Genomic DNA, 17288 nt, shown 5'->3' with positions numbered 1-17288 from the left:
CAGTGGGGACATGAATCAGACCCACCTGTCAAGTTATCTCCTTCCTCTGTGTCCAGTGCTCATCCTGTGTTCCCCTGCTTCCTCAGGTCTGGCCCAGATCACATATCGTTTGTGAATCATTCTCCAGTAATCCTAACATTTTTGCTCTTCTCTGAAACGCTCTGGCATGTGCTGTTTATTCTTCTCATCTTGGCAGTAACCCTGTGTTGAATGCTCCTTTAAAGCGGGGCAGGAGGGGTACCTGGGTGACTCAGTCATTAAATGTCTGCCTTTGGCTCAGGTCATGATCTCAGGTCATGACTGAGCCCAGCAAGCCCTGCATTGGGTCCCCTCCTTGGTGGGAAGCTTGCTTCTCTCTTGCTCACTCCCCCTGCCTGTGCTCCCTCTCTTGCTGTCTCTCTCTACCAAATAAATAAATAAACTTGGGGCACCTGGGTGGCTCAGTGGATTAAGCCTCTGCCTTCTGCTCAGGTCATGATCTCAGGGTCCTGGGATCGAGCCCCTCATCAGGCTCTCTGCTCAGCGAGGAGCCTGCTTCCCCCCCCCACCTCTCTGCGTACCTCTCTGCTTCCTTGTGATCTCTCTCTGTCAAATAAATAAACAAAATCTTAGAAAAATATAAATAAATAAACAAACAAACAAACTCTATAAATAAATAAAGTTGGGCCGGGAACACAGCCTTTTCCTTATTCTCCTCCCCCTTTGATAGCACTTACTACATGCAACTGAATTCAATTTTCAGGAATTGACCATGCAACTGGAGGAGAAACAGGATGTGTTTCGGTCTCTACAAGATACAGCAGAGTTGCTGTCACTTGAGAACCACCCAGCCAAGCAAACTGTGGAGGTATGTGACTTGAGAACGTGAAGGGGTCAGTGCTCAGAACTTGTCATTAAAGAAGCATTCAAATCTGAGACTTTGTTCTGTTGCAACACCTTGGAGGAAGTGTCAGTGATCATTTGTCTTGGATCCTCTCTCTTGTCATCCCAGCCCCCAAAAGACTATAAATAAGGGGAGAATACGATGAGAAACTAGAAGAGCTAGAGATGCCTATTGAACATATTTTTTCAGATAAGCATCCAGGCAGATCCTGTCTCTTGGTGTGGTGCCTTTGCCCAGAGAAGAGAGACAGTGGAGGACTAGGAGGGATTTATTTATATTTGGGTTTTGCTGATCATTTACAACTGACCCTTGAACAACATGGGTCTGAACTGTCTGGCTCCACTTATATATGGATTTTTAAAAAAATAAATACCATATAGTACTGTTAAATGTATTTCTCTTCCTTATGATTTTTTAGTAACATTTTCTTTGCTGTAGCTTACTTTATTTCAAGTACATAGTATATATACAGTTTGTGATACGTATAACGCACAAAGTAGGTCTTCTTTGACTGTTATCTATAAAGCTTCTGGTCAGCAGTAGGCTATTAGTAGTTACGTTTCTGGGGAGACAACAGTCATGTGTGGATTTCGAACTGCTCGGAGGTTCGGCGCCTTCAGGTCCTCCATTGTTCAAGGGTCAGCTGTAGTTTGAGTGTGGGAAAGGCCTTTTCTGTGTAAACCTCGTTAGATGAAAGGCAAGCCTCTTTCTGAAGGCGGGCGCTCAGCAGATGCCTGTTAGGTATCTCCATGTATCTTTGGTTGGCCTGTCACTGGCAGAGCTGTGCTTGGAAGAGAGCACTGCATGCAGACGTTGTTAAGCCCTGCCCTTTTGTGTGCGTGTTCGGTTCCTACAGGCTTACAGTGCCGCCACCCAGTCCCAGTTGCAGTGGATGAAGCAGCTGTGCTTGTGTGTTGAGCAGCATGTGAAAGAGAATACTGCTTACTTTCAGGTATGTGGGCTTTGTGTTTGTGTCTGTGCACATTATGTGTCTGCATGTGCACACAAGACCACGCATGGAAGAGGTGAGGTGAAACACACACCTGCATCAGTTAACGGGTACTATGTAAACCTCCGCCCCAAAGCACAGCTGCTGAACAACAATCCTTTAGCTAGATCTTGGTTCTGTGGGTTGGTAATTTGGGTTAGGTTCTGCTGAGATGAGGAAAGATGATTCTTGCCTTATAGATGGCTGCAGGCGGCTGATAGGCAGGTGAGGTGCCAAACGGCATGACTTCCATGTCAGACAGTGGGTTGGAATGGTGGGATACAAGTCTCTGGCATCTAATAGGCTCTCCTAGGCTTTTTTCATGGAGTAGCTATGTTCCACAAACAGCCAGAGAGAGCAAGCTCCAGGGCACAAGCCCTTTCTTCTGCTGTCACATTTATTAATGTGTCAGGGCAAAGCAAGTCACGTGCCTATATGCCCAGCTTCAAGGGGAGAAGTAGACCCTCCCTCTTGATGGGAAAAGCTGTAAAATATCAGGACCATATTTCTTTTTTCAGTCCATCACAACTTCAAGAATATACTCCTTGTTTTCAGTGGAGGGGTAGCAGGAGGAAATAAGCTGTTACCTCTCTTCGGGTTTGCCCTAAATGATATAATCTTCTTGATCATTTTATAACCTTATCAGTAGATTGGAACATTTGATCGCTCAAGCTCTAGGCTTTTCATGACGTCTACCTCACAGCCAAGTGTAGTCACCAGCAGTGTTTCAGAGGAGGGGAAGCCAACTGACTTTCCTATAGGGTGCCATAGGCTTTGTGGTTGTTATCACTGATATTTCCTGGATGTAGCATTTTAGGCCCTCAGTTTCTCCTCCTGTGGACCTTGTGATACAGCATCACTAATCCAGGAGTGTCATCAGTTCCTGGCAGCTCTGCACCAATTTTCTCTTTCCCCGTTAACATGCTTGTGTTGTGATGAGTTGCACATGAGGTACCCCTCCTCTCGCCACAGTTCTTCAGTGATGCCCGGGACCTCGAGTCATTCTTGAGGAACCTCCAAGACTCCATCAAACGAAAATATTCCTGTGACCACAACACCAGCTTATCTCGCCTCGAGGACCTGCTCCAGGACTCCATGGTGGGTGTTGTATCAGCGGGATGATTACTTCTGAGAAACAGAGTAAACCATCCCAGCTGCTGCTGTTGATATCCTTGAAAGCTCCAGGGCAGTGGGTTATTGCTATACTGTCTGGCTCATATTCAAATAGAGTTTAACCTCAATTTTGTTCTTTTTCTTTTTTTCCTTTTCTTTCTGTAAAAGAAAGTTGCTAATAAGATTCCTTTGGGTATGCTATTGAAGTAATGGCCTAGTCCTTGTGCTCAGCATACTTTCTTTGCTTGTTCCTATTTTAATTCAGTAGTTGGGACCAAAGATGTGGTGTATAGCATGAAAAATAGAATTGAAGGGGATTAGGTGACACCAAATTGTTTTTTACTCTCTCATGCAAAGAGAATTCAAACCAATGAACTAGACCTAAGCCAAATTTTTCCTCTTTGGTAATTTTGTTTTGGTAAATTGAGATATTAGAATATTGATTTTAACTAAGGATAACATTAAAATCTTATTTAGATATAATGCAATATTTGTCCAGTTTATGTGGCAATATTAACTTAAAAAAATTTGGTATCCAGTATTTAATCCAACTCAATTTTATATTCATTTTCTCCAATGAATTATTCTTTCAGGAATACTGGTATTAAAATCAGAGCAGGACTGTTTACATGTATTGAATGCATATTATACAGAGTTGGCAAGACAAGGCTCCAGTTACATTACAAATTAAGACAGAAGAGTATGTAATAGGGAAATTATTTTTTTCTATATGAGAAACAGGGAACTCTCATTTCAGTAGGAAATTACAAGTAAGAGAACCAGAATAACCCAAAACCGTCATTTTTTCACAAGTGAGACTTGGATATTTGTGAACATTAGTTGATTATTTATTATTTTTACACTTTCAGGTATTATTAACCCATGAATGGGTTCACATTCACTGTTTCACCTGGGCAAATAATCTGTTAATTTAATTAACTTGGAATGAAGGATAAAAGCCTGACGTTTTAGATATTGTCTCTAGAATGTCTCTCTTGAAGGTACTTCAAGTATGAAGGAGGAATATAATAATCCTTGGCTATTATCTCCTCCCTTCCACAGAGTACCTTCCTGTCTTAGGGTAACTCCTCTGCAATTGTTGTCATATCTTCTCTTCTCGAGGGTCGCTGCTCTGTTCCCTCCTCTCCAGGTCAGGGGCATCGGGTTGGCGGCGTCATCTGGGCATGAAGTCACCTGGGTCTGCTCCTCAGCTTTTCCTCAGCTTGTCCGTCAGGTTCGGGAGCATCTGTCATGGCTTCTGGTTCTTTTCAGAACTTTTACCACGCTGAGCACTTGGTCTCTGGAACTTGAGATGTTTGGCTGTGGGTTAGACAGAAATTGACATCTTTATTGCAAGGAAACAGAAATGGGTAGACCAGCTCTCAAGTATGGAACAGTGTGGCTGTCTCCCTGATATATTCCATTCCTCTTTCTTAACTAATAAGTTAAAGTTGTATTTCTTCCAATCATGCTCCCGGGGACAGGCACAGGTAGTTTATTTAAGCATTTCTTTTTCTTTACTTGCATATTCTTAATTCTTTAATGGCATTTCTTAACATTATTAACTCTTTACTCTCATCACATCTACTTCCATCCTAAGAAAGCCCTCTTCTAAGGACTTTTTATACCTCAAAATGGGCTTGACACATCCTGGTAATACATGAAAGTTATCTTTTATTCTCTAACACAATTGGTAGTAGATTACTACCAATTTTGTGGGCAAGAAGTTCATTAGTTTTTAAGATAATGGGGTTTGCAGAGACTTGAGAGTTTCAGTTTTGCATGGTACTTCTTTCAAACTAGTCAAATATACGTGACTGTGGCACAGCAAGACACTAAAAGGTAAATCCTAAATCATTTGTCATGATGTCTTCACCAACAGCATCGGTTTATAACTTGTTGGTGGAAGAGCTAAGATCTTTCTCTAGAAAGTTTAACTCAATTTAAGAGAGTGAAATATCAGTAGTAGAGCTTGGGAGGTATAATTATTTAAAAATTTCTTAAAGAACACAATTCTGGCTTCTCCTAAGCACAAGGCAAGAACTGGCTTCTACCAGTAAGAAAGTGATTATAATAATAATAATAGCAACGGCAACGTTGTTATTATTGTTCTTAAACTTCCATGCTTTCTGAACCTTGTTTGGGGAAATCCTGTGTTAGCTGTGTTTATCTGTATTTGGCAGCTGGCAGTTCTTTTTTGTTTTATGTTTTTATTATTTTTGCATGTGGCTTCATGATTCATTGAAAAGAGCACAGGGAGAAAGCTGAACAATTTGAGTACAAAAGCACTTGGTAGAAGACAGAAATATCCTCTCCTTGTTTCTTTATCTCTGTATTTCTAAGATGGCTCCACCACGGATCCCTACTTAACTGAGAAATGACATTCTCTGAGGGAGCGGAGCACTCAGTTTTCTTTGTTGACTCGGCACCCTGAGTAGCAACATTAATGTGTTTTTGTATTTCTTCTCACTTTGTAGGATGAAAAGGAACAGCTTATACAGTCCAAGAGTTCTGTTGCCAGCCTCGTTGGGAGATCCAAAACCATTGTCCAGCTAAAGCCACGCAGTCCTGACCACGTGCTGAAGAGTACCATTTCCGTGAAGGCCATCTGTGACTACCGGCAGATAGAGGTGAGGCAAGGGAAGGGTTACCTCTAGCTACTGAGGGAAGCAAGGGAGAAGCAAAACCTTCAGTTAGGGTTATGATAGGGAAAGGTCCAGTGGTAGAGGTGTTTTGTTTTGTTTAATTAGAACTTAAACATCTTTTTTTTTTCCCCAGATTTTATTTATTTATATGACACAGAGAGAGAGATAGCAAGAGAGGGAACACAAGCAGGGGGAGTGGGGGAGGGAGAAGCAGGCTTCCCACTGAACAGGGAGCCCCATGTGGGGCTCAAACCCAGAACACTGGGATCATGACCTGAGCTAAAGGCAGACACTTAACGACTGAGCCATCCTGGCGCCCCAGAACTTAAATGTACTTAAAAAAAAAAAAAAAAAAAGGTGGAACTCTACAGGCTTGATCTACTCCCTACCTCAGAGATTGGTGTCATCATCCCCCCCAACCCCATATCCTAAGTGGTGTCAGAAATGGTACTTCGTAGCACCTGAGCAATACCTTTGGCTTTCCCCCTCTTATCCCCTACAACTAGTAGGACTACCTAATCAATATCAACTTGTAAGTAAATATCTCTTAGATGTAGTTTTTTCTGTTAGACCATCAGTTTCTTTTGCTTGGATCATAGCATTGCCTCCCCAATTCAATGCATTCTTTATCTTTACACTAGCACGATTTTGATTTTTCTTTTTTAAGATTCACTCATTTATTTTATTTTGTTTTATTTATTTATTTTTTAAGATTTTATTTATTTATTTGACAGACAGAAATCACAAGTAGGCAGAGAGGCAGGCAGAGAAGGAGAGATGGAAGCAGGCTCCCCGCCAAGCAGAGAACCCGACGCGGGGCTGATCCCAGGGCTGGGATCCTGGGATCATGACCTGAGCCTAAAGCAGAGGCTTTAACCTACTGAGCCACCAGGTGCCCCTCAATCATTTATTTTAGAGAAAGAGAGAAAGCATGTGAGCAGGGTAGGGGCAGAAGGAGAGAGAGAGAGAATCCTCAAGCAGACTCCTTGCTGAGAACAGAGCCCAAAGCAGGGCTCATTCCTAAGACCCTAAGAGCATGACCTGAGCTGAAATCAAGAGTCAGCCACCCAGGTGCCCCCTGGCATGATCTTTAAAAAAAAAAGTCATTCCCCTTCTTACATTCTGTAACAATTCCCGAATTCCATTTAGAAAGTTTAAATTCCTTAATGTGGCTTCAAGGTCCAAACTAATCTTTCTTTTTTTTTTTTTTTTTTAAAGATTTTATTTATTTATTTGACAGAGAGAGATCACAAGTAGGCAGAGAGGCAGGCAGAGAGAGAGGAGGAAGCAGGCTCCCTGCTGAGCAGAGAGCCCGATGTGGGACTCGATCTCAGGACCCTGAGATCATGACCTGAGCCGAAGGCAGCGGCTTAACCCACTGAGCCACCCAGGCGCCCCAAACTAATCTTTCTTTACCTCTCTAGGCAAGACTGGGTCATTGTCCCTTTCATGCATTCCCCTGGTAAATTGCATTTTTCACACAGTATTCTAATTCTGTATCCAACCAGAATATGTGGAATATAGACCATGTCTGTCACTTTACCATTCTATGTCCAGTAGCCCACCAAAATTCCAGGCACATATTAGGCTCAGTAAATATTTGTAATGCAAAAGAATGAACTTCTCTGGCACTTTTCTGTGTCTCAGTATTTCTGTCTATAGAATAGGGATGATCATGTTGGTTATTTATTTCCCAAGAGAAGGAATTGATGATTTCAGAATGCTTAAACCTTTTCGGGGATTTGAGTGGAATGACAAGAAGGGAGAAAGAGGAAATATCACAAAATCAAGGTTGCAATTATTCATGTCCCTTTAAATTTTATCCTAATGATTGTAGATGCAGAGAGATAGCTCTTGGAGGTCTTAAGACAGTCTCCTTATAACATTCATATACTAAGTTACTGGACATGTAATAAACATTGAACAAACACTTGCTTCATTGATGTATTTGATGTCACAACCTTTGGTGTGTTACGTATTTATAAGGTTATCTTTTTGTCAAAATCAGGAAACCTCACTAATTGATGACAGATTTCAAAAATGATTTTTTTCTTAAGGAATTCATAGCCTTGGAGTCAAGTACCATATAATAATGGGTTGTTGGTTTATCTGTTAGCAATAACTTGTGAGTTTATCTCCTCAGATCACCATCTGCAAGAATGATGAGTGCGTATTGGAAGATAATTCTCAGCGGACCAAGTGGAAAGTGATCAGCCCCACAGGGAATGAGGCAATGGTGCCATCCGTCTGTTTCCTCATCCCCTCACCCAATAAGGATGCCATTGAGATGGCCACCAGGTAACTGCTCAGTTGCCCATTGTGCTGCTTAGTCTGAGTGAGTTAATGGAGGGATGAATCTGTATTTGTGATCTTAAACAGAGCAGCCAAGTTTTTAAGTTTCTTCTGGGAAAGGCCTCCTATTAGGATACCAGATCTTGCACTGGGAGCTGTGTTGTAGCTTTTCAGTAAATGCTTATGTTTAATTGAGATATATTCAGTGATCATTCTTGAGTTAAATTCAGAAGACTGATTTTTATATTGATAGTTAATTTTCTTCTCTGTATTTTATTAATGACATACACATACATATTTTTAAAAGCTGAAGTATACCACGAAGCTAATAATAAAACCCACCTACCCCAGAGTTCTATTTTCCCAAGTTTGTTATTTTCAACCATTGATTTTGTTATCACTGGAATTTTAGTGGGATTTTTGGAGAGGGAAAAGATAAACTAATGGGTTTAAGATTTCTTATTTAAGTGAGGCCCTGGCTTCCAGTTTTCCATCCTGTTCTTTATATCTCACATTTCTTGACTTCAAGAAATTCAAGGTAATGTAGTGTGTGTTGAATATGTCTGTGTATTTGTGAGTTTGTAAGTCTAGAATTTGAGATTGAATTAGGCATGGGATGCTTTAGAAAAAAATTTTCCCTGGTCCTTCATACTGCAGTTTTGTTTTTTTTTATTTTTAATATGCCAGATGACTTTTTAAGTTGCTCTTAATTTTCAAAGACCTTAGCAGTTTTGTGAATATATAGACCATAGCGTGTACTTTTAAGCATTGATATTATCATTTTTCGACAATTCTCTAGATGGTTTTTTTTTAATTTTTTTTTTTTAAGATTTTATTTATTTATTTGTCAGAGAGAGAGAGAGCGAGAGCAAGCACAGGCAGACAGAGTGGAAGGCAGAGTCAGAGGGAGAAGCAGGCTCCCTGCGGAGCAAGGAGCCCGATGTGGGACTCGATCCCAGGACGCTGGGATCATGACCTGAGCCGAAGGCAGCTGCTTAACCAACTGAGCCACCCAGGCGTCCCTAGATGGGTTTTTTTTTTTCTACTTTTCTCCATTACTTCTCTTCATGGATGTATCTTCTCACTTCTTGCCATTATATTATATACAGATCACATTTATTAGGCTGCCAAACGTATGCTGACATCATAGACATAACACTGCGATAAGTCCAGATTGTTTGAATAGCTCAGTTAATTTTGTTCTACAGATTGCCGTGTTAGTATTTGATTCCTTGCCTTTCTCTGTTCAGTATACAAACCCAGTTCTGCTAAGGCAATCACATTTTCCCCCTGGAAGGTCTCTAACGCGGAATTCAAGTTTTAAGAAAAGCTACCACCAGATTCTCTGTTGTTTCTAGGGTGGAGCAGTCTTATCAGAAAGTGATGGCCCTCTGGCATCAGCTACATGTTAACACCAAAAGCCTTATCTCCTGGAACTATCTGAGGAAGGACCTGGACCTTGTAAAGACCTGGAACCTGGAAAAGGTAAGTGTGAAAGCCTTACCTCAGGTTCATATCCTACTGGCAAGCTTTTTTCAGAAGGAAACTTTTCTCATTACCGCGAGACTCCCACTCACCCAAAGGGAGTAGAGCGGAGTTAGGGATAATGTTTCAGAATTAGGGGGTCCTAGGAACTAAAAACCAGCAGCCTAAATGGTTAAGGAAGTTCCTGACGAAAATAAATGACATCTTCTCTCTTCTTGGCCAACCGAAGATTGTAGGCTTCTTTTCACTCTGCTCTTGTATAAGGTGTGTATGTAGTAGAGGAATACTGGTGAATTAAAAATTATGAAGGGTTGTGTCCAAGAGGGCACAGTGGGTGTTTCTGGTATACTGGTCATATTGTTTCTTGATCTAAATGCTGATTATATGGATAAGTTCTGTTTCTGAAAAATCAACATGTTTGCAGTTATGGTGTGTGCACCTGATTTGTGTATATGTTAAACATCAATAAAAAGGAGAAATAGAGAATGTATTATGGTCCTATTCTATTAAAATTTCTTCTGTTTTTGTTTTGTTTTGTGTTCTGTGTTTTGTTTTTCTCTTTAGCTTCGATCCTCAGCACCAGGGGAGTGCCATCAGGTTATGAAGACTCTCCAGGCCCACTATGAAGATTTTTTGCAGGATAGCCGTGACTCTCTGGTCTTCTCAGTATCTGATCGTTTGCGCTTGGAAGAAGAGGTGGAGGCTTGTAAAACCCACTTCCAGCACCTGATGAAGTCCATAGAGAATGGTTTGTGCCTTGGGAAAGGGAGAAGAGTGGTGGATTGAGAGCCCTGAAGGGTTCTTCTAGACCTTCATGAAGGCTAGAAAGTACCACCTTTTTACCATTTGAGGGGCTCAAAACTTGAGAAAGGGAAAAACTTATAGAGCTGAATTCTCATGGTCAAAGAGGCCCTATTTCAGGCATTATTGCTAATCAACATATCGCATTTTCTTGTGGCTTTCGCATGTTTGGATCTTTAAAGATGAGTATACAATGCAGGGAACTTAGGATCAGGCAAAATGTTCCCCCTATATAAGGTCTTGCTTTCATATGTGGAATATCAGATCTGCTGCCCTCTAAGGGTGAATCTATTTTTCTTAGGTTTGTTGACCTCTCTTGTGGTGCTTCATGTTACCCTGTGCTTCTGCATTTACAGAGGACAAAGAGGAAACTGTGGCCAAGATGTACATTTCAGAGCTGAAGAATATCCGACTACGGCTGGAAGAGTGTGAACAGCGGCTGGTCAAACGAATTCAGTCTCCAGCCAGTTCTAGGACTGACAAAGATGCCCGGCAGGACAATGCATTAAGGATTGCAGAACAAGAGGTAAACCTGAAGAGCAGGGTGGGTGCTGGCTGCAGTGTAAATGCTTTCAGGGTGAATTGGATGACAAGACAATATGGAGCTTGTACCCTCTCTTCCTTGGTGCTGTCAGCGTAAGTGGCGGCCATTTGTTACTGGGCATCATGGCTGCTCTCAGACCTCTGGTGAAACCCAAGAGCATTAAAAAGGGGTCCAGGAAATTCATCTGGCACTAGTCATACCAGTATGTCAAAATTAAGCACAACTGGTGGAAACCTAGAGGCATTGACAATAGAGTGCGCAGAAGATTCAAGGGCCAGATCCTGATGCCCAGCATTGGTTATGGGAGCAGCAAGAAAGCAGAGCACATACTGCCTTCCCAGTGGCTTCTGGAAGTTCCTAGTACATGACATCCAGGAACTTGAAATGCTGCTGATGTGCAATAAATCTCACTGTGCAGAGATAGCTCACAAGATCTCCTCCAAAATCCACAAAGCCATGGTGGAAAGAGCAGCCCAGCGGGCCATCAGTCACCAATCCCAATGCCAGGCTGTGCAGTGAAGAAAATGAATAGATAGCTTGTTGTGCACCTCATATTTGTGTTAATAAAGCCATTAAACTACAAAAAAACAATGTGGAGCTTAAGAAATAAGGCAATAGACTCATGGCATTCCTACTTGAGAATTCTTCCCTGCAACCTGCAGATGCCTTTTATCTATGGCAAAGCATGATTTCAGCTCCTGGTGTGTTTCTGACTATTGATAAGTTTTCTACACAGTTGGGAAGGCATACAGACTGGCAGATTGTTCTATGCACTGCATTTGGGCTACATGTTTTAAGAGTGCTTAGCAAAGATGCTGCTGTCTGCTCTATCCCTGATGTGCATGTGTTACTTTCTGTGACGTGGTTGCCATCAGCCATCACATGCAAAAAATACAAGGGAAGACTCAGATTCTACTCTAGGCTCTGATGCACACTTGACTTTTAGCAAGTTAACTCTCATCCTAGTTTCCTTTCTTAGAAAATGGAGATATTGGATGAGTCCAAACTATATCACAAAACTTTGGAAGTTAAATGACAGTGTATACATAATGAGTTTTCTGAAAAAGTGAAATGCCATCAAAATGTAGAGTAGTATTTTTGAAGTATAAGCAAATATTAATGGCTTTGTTACCTGCTCATAGGCATGTAAAGAGAGTAAGGTCTTTGCTTTTGGCTTATGGTGTAGTTAAGAATAAAACGTTGAAGTCACAATTAGGACCTTCAGTATAAGAGACGTCATAAGATAGTATCAAGAGCACTTGCAGGTTTCAAAGCAAACATAGCTATAGAAATATAGAGTATCACTAGACCATTTCTACTTGGGACCATAGGAGAGAGCTCTATGAAGAATAGTAGATTTGATCTGGGAGCTTAAAGGAATAGAAAGGACTGGCAAAATTAGGAGGAATGATTTTTCTTACCTTTCTCAATTATTCCTAAGCTTGAAGAAGAGATGAGAGGGCAGTGTAATTTTCTTTGGCTGAGATGGATTTAAATTCACAAATGAGGCATATCATATAAACCTATAATTTTCATATTGAAATTTTAGTTTTCTACAGTCATCTGAAATCTGTTTGTTCTGCAAAAATAGAACATTCCAAGAAATGTTAATATTTAGCTCTTCTAAAGGACTTTCCTTTTCTGGATTTACTTTTTATTTTCAAGTAGTTTCAGTATACAGAAAATTTTTTATTATTGTATAGCCTTCACCTAGATCACACAGATGTTGACATTTTTCTTTATTTGCTTTATCATTTTTCCTATAAATGTACATTATAATAATTTTTTTCTTTTCTTGAGAGTGAGTTCTGTATGTGATGCTCTTTTATCCCTAAATCCTTTTAAAAAAATCCTTAAATACTTTATTGTGCATTTCCGGAAATGAAGGGTAGGCAGTCTCTCTTTCTTTTTAAAGATTTATTAATTTATTTGAGGGGTACCTGGGTGGCTCAGTCATTAGCAACTACCTTCTGCTTAGGTCATGATCCCAGGCTCATGATCCCATGATCAAGCCCCACATCAGGCTCCCTGCTCGGTGGGAATCCTGCTTCTCCCTCTCTCACTCCCCCTGCTTGTGTTCCTGCTCTCACTATCTCTCTGTCAAATTAATAAATAAAACTTTTTAAAAAAGGATTTATTAATTTATTTGTGTGTGAGAGAGATAACTTCCATGTATAAGCCTGGAGGGAGGAGCAGAGGGATAGAGAGAATCTCAAGCAGACTCCCCCTGCTCAGTGCAGAGCCTGACATGGGGTTCGATCTCACAACCCTGAGATCATGACCTGAGCCAAAATTGAGAGTTGAATGCTTAAACCGACTGAGCTACCCAGGCACCATAAATACAGTCTCTTATGTAACCAGAAGACAATGATTAAAATCAGGGAATGAACATTGATATAATGCTGTTATCCAAGACTTCATTAAAATTTCATCAGTTGGCCTACTAATACCTATTTTGGGCACCCCCCCCACACACACATACACACCAGAGAATATTTTTAGTACAGGACTCAATCCAGTACTTACTACACATTGTGTTTATTTGCTGTGTCTCTTTAAATTTCCTTAACCTGAAACAATTTCTTGATTTTTCATCATCTTTCATGCTCCTGACATTTGTGAAGAGGGCAGGTCATTTATTTGGTAGAATGTTCCTTTGTGTTTATCTGAGGCTTCTCCGTGATTAGATATAGGTTACGTGTTTTTGGCAGGAACTCTGCAGAAATGATCTTGTGTCCTTAGTGCATGACCTCAGGAGGCATGTCATATTGATTTGTCCCATTACTGGTGATAACTTGTATCGCTTGTTGCTCTTTTCCCTTTTATAATTACTAAGCAAATTGTGGGGAGATACTTTGAGACTATATAAAAACCTGTTTTATATCACACTTTTACCAACTGGTTTTAGCATCTCGTGTGTATTCTTGACTGAATTAATTGGTATGACTGTTCCCAAAGGGTGATTTTCTAATTGTGACTTTTTTTACATTACTCCTATTATACTACAATAGAATAAATTTCTATTCTACCAAAAGGGAAGAGCTTGCTTCCCTTCCTCCTTTTTTCCTTCTTTATGTCATTATGGACTTATGGACTCTTGTGTTGCTTAAGGTTTGTCAGTTGTTATTCTCTTTATTTTGATGTTCAGAATTTCCAAAATTTAGCCATTGAAAGCTGCTTCAAGCTGACATCCCTATCATTTTAAAATGTCCCCACCATTCTTTGAGTGCTTTCTTATTTCTCAACAACAAAAAAATATTTCAGATTCGCTTTGCCTTTGCCAGCCCCACCTCTGTAATCAGCCATTTTTCCAAGGAGTCTCACTTCCTTTTGATGGAGAATGCTATTTAGAAACCAAGATTCGGATGCTGAGTATGCTTATTGTTATTGGGGTGTCATTGTTTCTAGGTCTGCTCAGTTGAGAGAGCTAGAAAAATACATGCTTATAAATACATACTTGCATACACATATACAAAAACATCCCTATGTCACACACACATTTATGTATATATATGTGTGTGTGTGTCTGTGTATAGGTATAATTATATAATAGGTGTAATTATATAATTTCATATACCTATACACACACATATATACACATACACACATATATATGTACACATATATATATGAATATATCACAAAGGTTATATGCTGATATCGATCAATTTATCAATCCTTCTCTCTGGCACTCACACACACAGAGAGACATAACTATGAATTCCTATGTCTGTCTTCATCTGGTTCCAAACTAGTACCACAGGGTTCATACTAACCTCTCTTCTTTCCATAATTGTAACTCCCTTCCCCAAGACTGAAAAACCTACTTTACGTTATCCATAGTAAATTTACTTACTGCTCAGTTCTAACATGCAAAGATAAGTATTTTTTTTTTTTTAAGATTTTATTTATTTGACAGACAGAGGTCACAAGTAGGCAGAGAGGCAGGCAGAGAGAGGAGGAAGCAGGCTCTCTGCTGAGCAGTGAGCCCGATGCGGGACTCAATTTCAGGACCCTGAGACCACAACCTGAGCGGAAGGCAGAGGCTTAACCCACCGAGCCACCCAGGTGCCCCGATAAGTAGTTTTAGAATTACTGACTCATGGTACTACAGAAAAACAAACCTACTAACTAGAGTTCAACATTTATTTCTGGTTCCTTTTGTCTGTAGCCTGCAGTCCAAATACTGTATTCAGAAAATACTTGTGTGTATTCTTCCCATCCTCCCCCATCAGCACTATTTTGTAGTTTATTCAGCTATTCCTTTATATGTGGGCATTTAGGTTGTTTGCAGTATATGCTTATTACAAACAAGAATGTTTTTCTAACTTATGTGTTCAACTCTGTCTCCATCTTTGTTGCGTATCTTGTTCCTGACAGCGCACTCAAGAGGATTTACAGCAGCTGAGGTCAGAGTTTGATGTTGTTTCCACGAAATGCAATAGCTTTCTTCATCAGTCTCCATCTGGTTCGAGTGTCCCAAGTCTGCGCTCAGAGCTCAATCTACTGGTGGAGAAAATAGACCATGTATATGGTCTGTCCACTGTCTACCTGAATAAGTGAGTAAGCTGAGGATTTGGATCCAAAGGGCGGTGTTTTCACTTTGTGAGAAGGGCCTGAAGTGTTCTGTGAACAACCCAGAGAGGTTGCAGATCTTAAAGAGCATGTAGTCATAGAAATGAGACCTTGGCTTTAGTTCCAGGCAACATGGAGCAGGTTCACTGGGGTCCAGTGAAAAAATGCCAGTGACACAGAAAGGGAGATGTTGCAGTGTTAGGACTATTTTGTACTTATTTCTGTTTGTTTAGATAACTCTGAAAAAAAAAAAAAAAGAAAAGAAAAGGGACACTAAAGAATAAAATAAAAATTTTCAGTTAAACTAAATATAAGTTTTGAAGGCTTGCCCTCTACCCATCATGGCCATGAGGTGTCAGAGACCTTAGACTCTTGTAGTGTTGAGTGGGTTTCTGGCCTCGTATCATTTCTCCCATGAGTCCACCACATGTGTGCATGTCCCATTATCACCTAGAACTATATTTTGAATTGGCTTAAATTGGCAACACGTTTACCATGCTTTCTTGTTTTTGTGAAACCCTGTCATCATTTAGTAATAGTAAAACTGATGTTAGCAGTTATATTTGGGAACCTCTCTACAGCACTCCAAGTCTGTGGCTCAGCTCTTTCTGTGTGTTAACGAAGGTGACTTTACCCTCATAGGCTGAAGACAATCGATGTTATAGTACGTAGCATCCAGGACGCTGAACTCTTGGTCAAAGGTTATGAGATTAAGCTAAGTCAAGAAGAAGCAGTACCCGCAGATCTCTCTGCTCTGGAGTCCCATCGGTCTACGTTACGGGTTGGTTGCTCTGAGTTTCATAGGAGCTTGACTTAACATATCCATTGCTTTGGGTTAGCAGAGAAATGCAATTTTGGATAGCATGACAGTGACTGAATTTTGCATTTGAATAGGCAGAATATCATATTTAATATATTTTAATGTGGATTCAAAGAAGCTGGGACTGAGAAATACGTCTAGCTGGAAAGGGAAAATAAAGGACTATGACTTTCTATTTGTTTTCTCCCTATTCTCCCCAGTAAAATCATAGCCACATCAGATACAGTCATGGTTGTACTGTAAGTTTGTAAATCACTTAGCTGTTATCTCATTGATTCTCACAGAATTGTGAGGTGGGTAGGGAAGAGATATTTATCTCCATTCACAGATGAGCAGAATGAGATTCAGACTGCCTAAACAATTTATCTTGGTTTCATAGCTTGTAAGTGGGAGAGCCAGGTTTCAAACACTAGTTCTTTGCACATGTCTCTGTACTGTACTGCCTGTCCTGGGCCGCCTGGTGTGCATGAGCACTGTGGAGATGTTTCTAGCACAAACATTATAAGGTCTGGTTTCTGAATTCCAGATATAATGTGGAGCCAGCTGTAGGCAATGTCCTTGTTTTCTACCTTACTCTTTTTTGGCATGGAGTATATTTAACCTGTTGCTGTACTTATGTTTCTATAGCACTGGCTTAGTGATGTGAAGGACAAGAATTCAGTGTTTTCAGTCTTGGATGAGGAAATTGCCAAGGCCAAGGTGGTGGCAGAGCAGCTGAGTCGTCTGACCCCAGAGCGAAACCTGGATTTGGAGCGCTATCAGGAAAAAGGCTCCCAGCTGCAGGACCGTTGGCACCGGGTCATTGTTCAGCTGGAGACCCGGTGAGTGGTGACCTCATCCTTTTTTTTTTTTTTTTTTTTTCTTTAAACCTATTCAGGAACTAAGTTTTAAACAGAAGTTAAATTATATCTGTGTATTCTTACTTAAAGTCAGGAAGTGATAGAGACGGTTACAAATTGAATGACAATATGAATTCTGGACAAGAGAAATGATAGAAAATTGGCACTACCAACCCTAAAACAGACCTGAGATTTGCTTTCGGATCAGCAGTGATGATCTTGTTAGCCATGCTGCTCATGTTTGAGTTTTTATCTAGTTAAGGCCTGAAGACAATGACTCCAACTCTGAGCCATTTTTCATAG

At 40.5% G+C, this 17288-nt stretch overlaps 1 protein-coding gene and 1 pseudogene across 1 annotated transcript in view; both read left to right on the top strand.

The window, feature by feature from the left end:
- The window catches only part of MACF1 (microtubule actin crosslinking factor 1), a 339095-nt gene that overhangs the window by 181341 nt on the left and 140466 nt on the right, over positions 1-17288 (top strand). The window contains 11 exon segments of the mRNA XM_032302100.1: positions 743-847; positions 1740-1835; positions 2844-2969; positions 5462-5614; positions 7773-7927; positions 9280-9406; positions 9971-10154; positions 10564-10733; positions 15132-15310; positions 15969-16107; positions 16774-16967. Coding sequence (XP_032157991.1) covers positions 743-847; positions 1740-1835; positions 2844-2969; positions 5462-5614; positions 7773-7927; positions 9280-9406; positions 9971-10154; positions 10564-10733; positions 15132-15310; positions 15969-16107; positions 16774-16967 — 1628 coding nt within the window.
- On the top strand, positions 10742-11339 carry LOC116567187 (annotated as a pseudogene).

This window comes from Mustela erminea, chromosome 10 (assembly GCF_009829155.1).
Source record: "Mustela erminea isolate mMusErm1 chromosome 10, mMusErm1.Pri, whole genome shotgun sequence".
In the NCBI taxonomy this organism is placed as follows: domain Eukaryota; kingdom Metazoa; phylum Chordata; class Mammalia; order Carnivora; family Mustelidae; genus Mustela; species Mustela erminea.
Note: the sequence above shows the minus strand (reverse complement) of the source record. Positions and strands in the feature narration are given on the sequence as shown.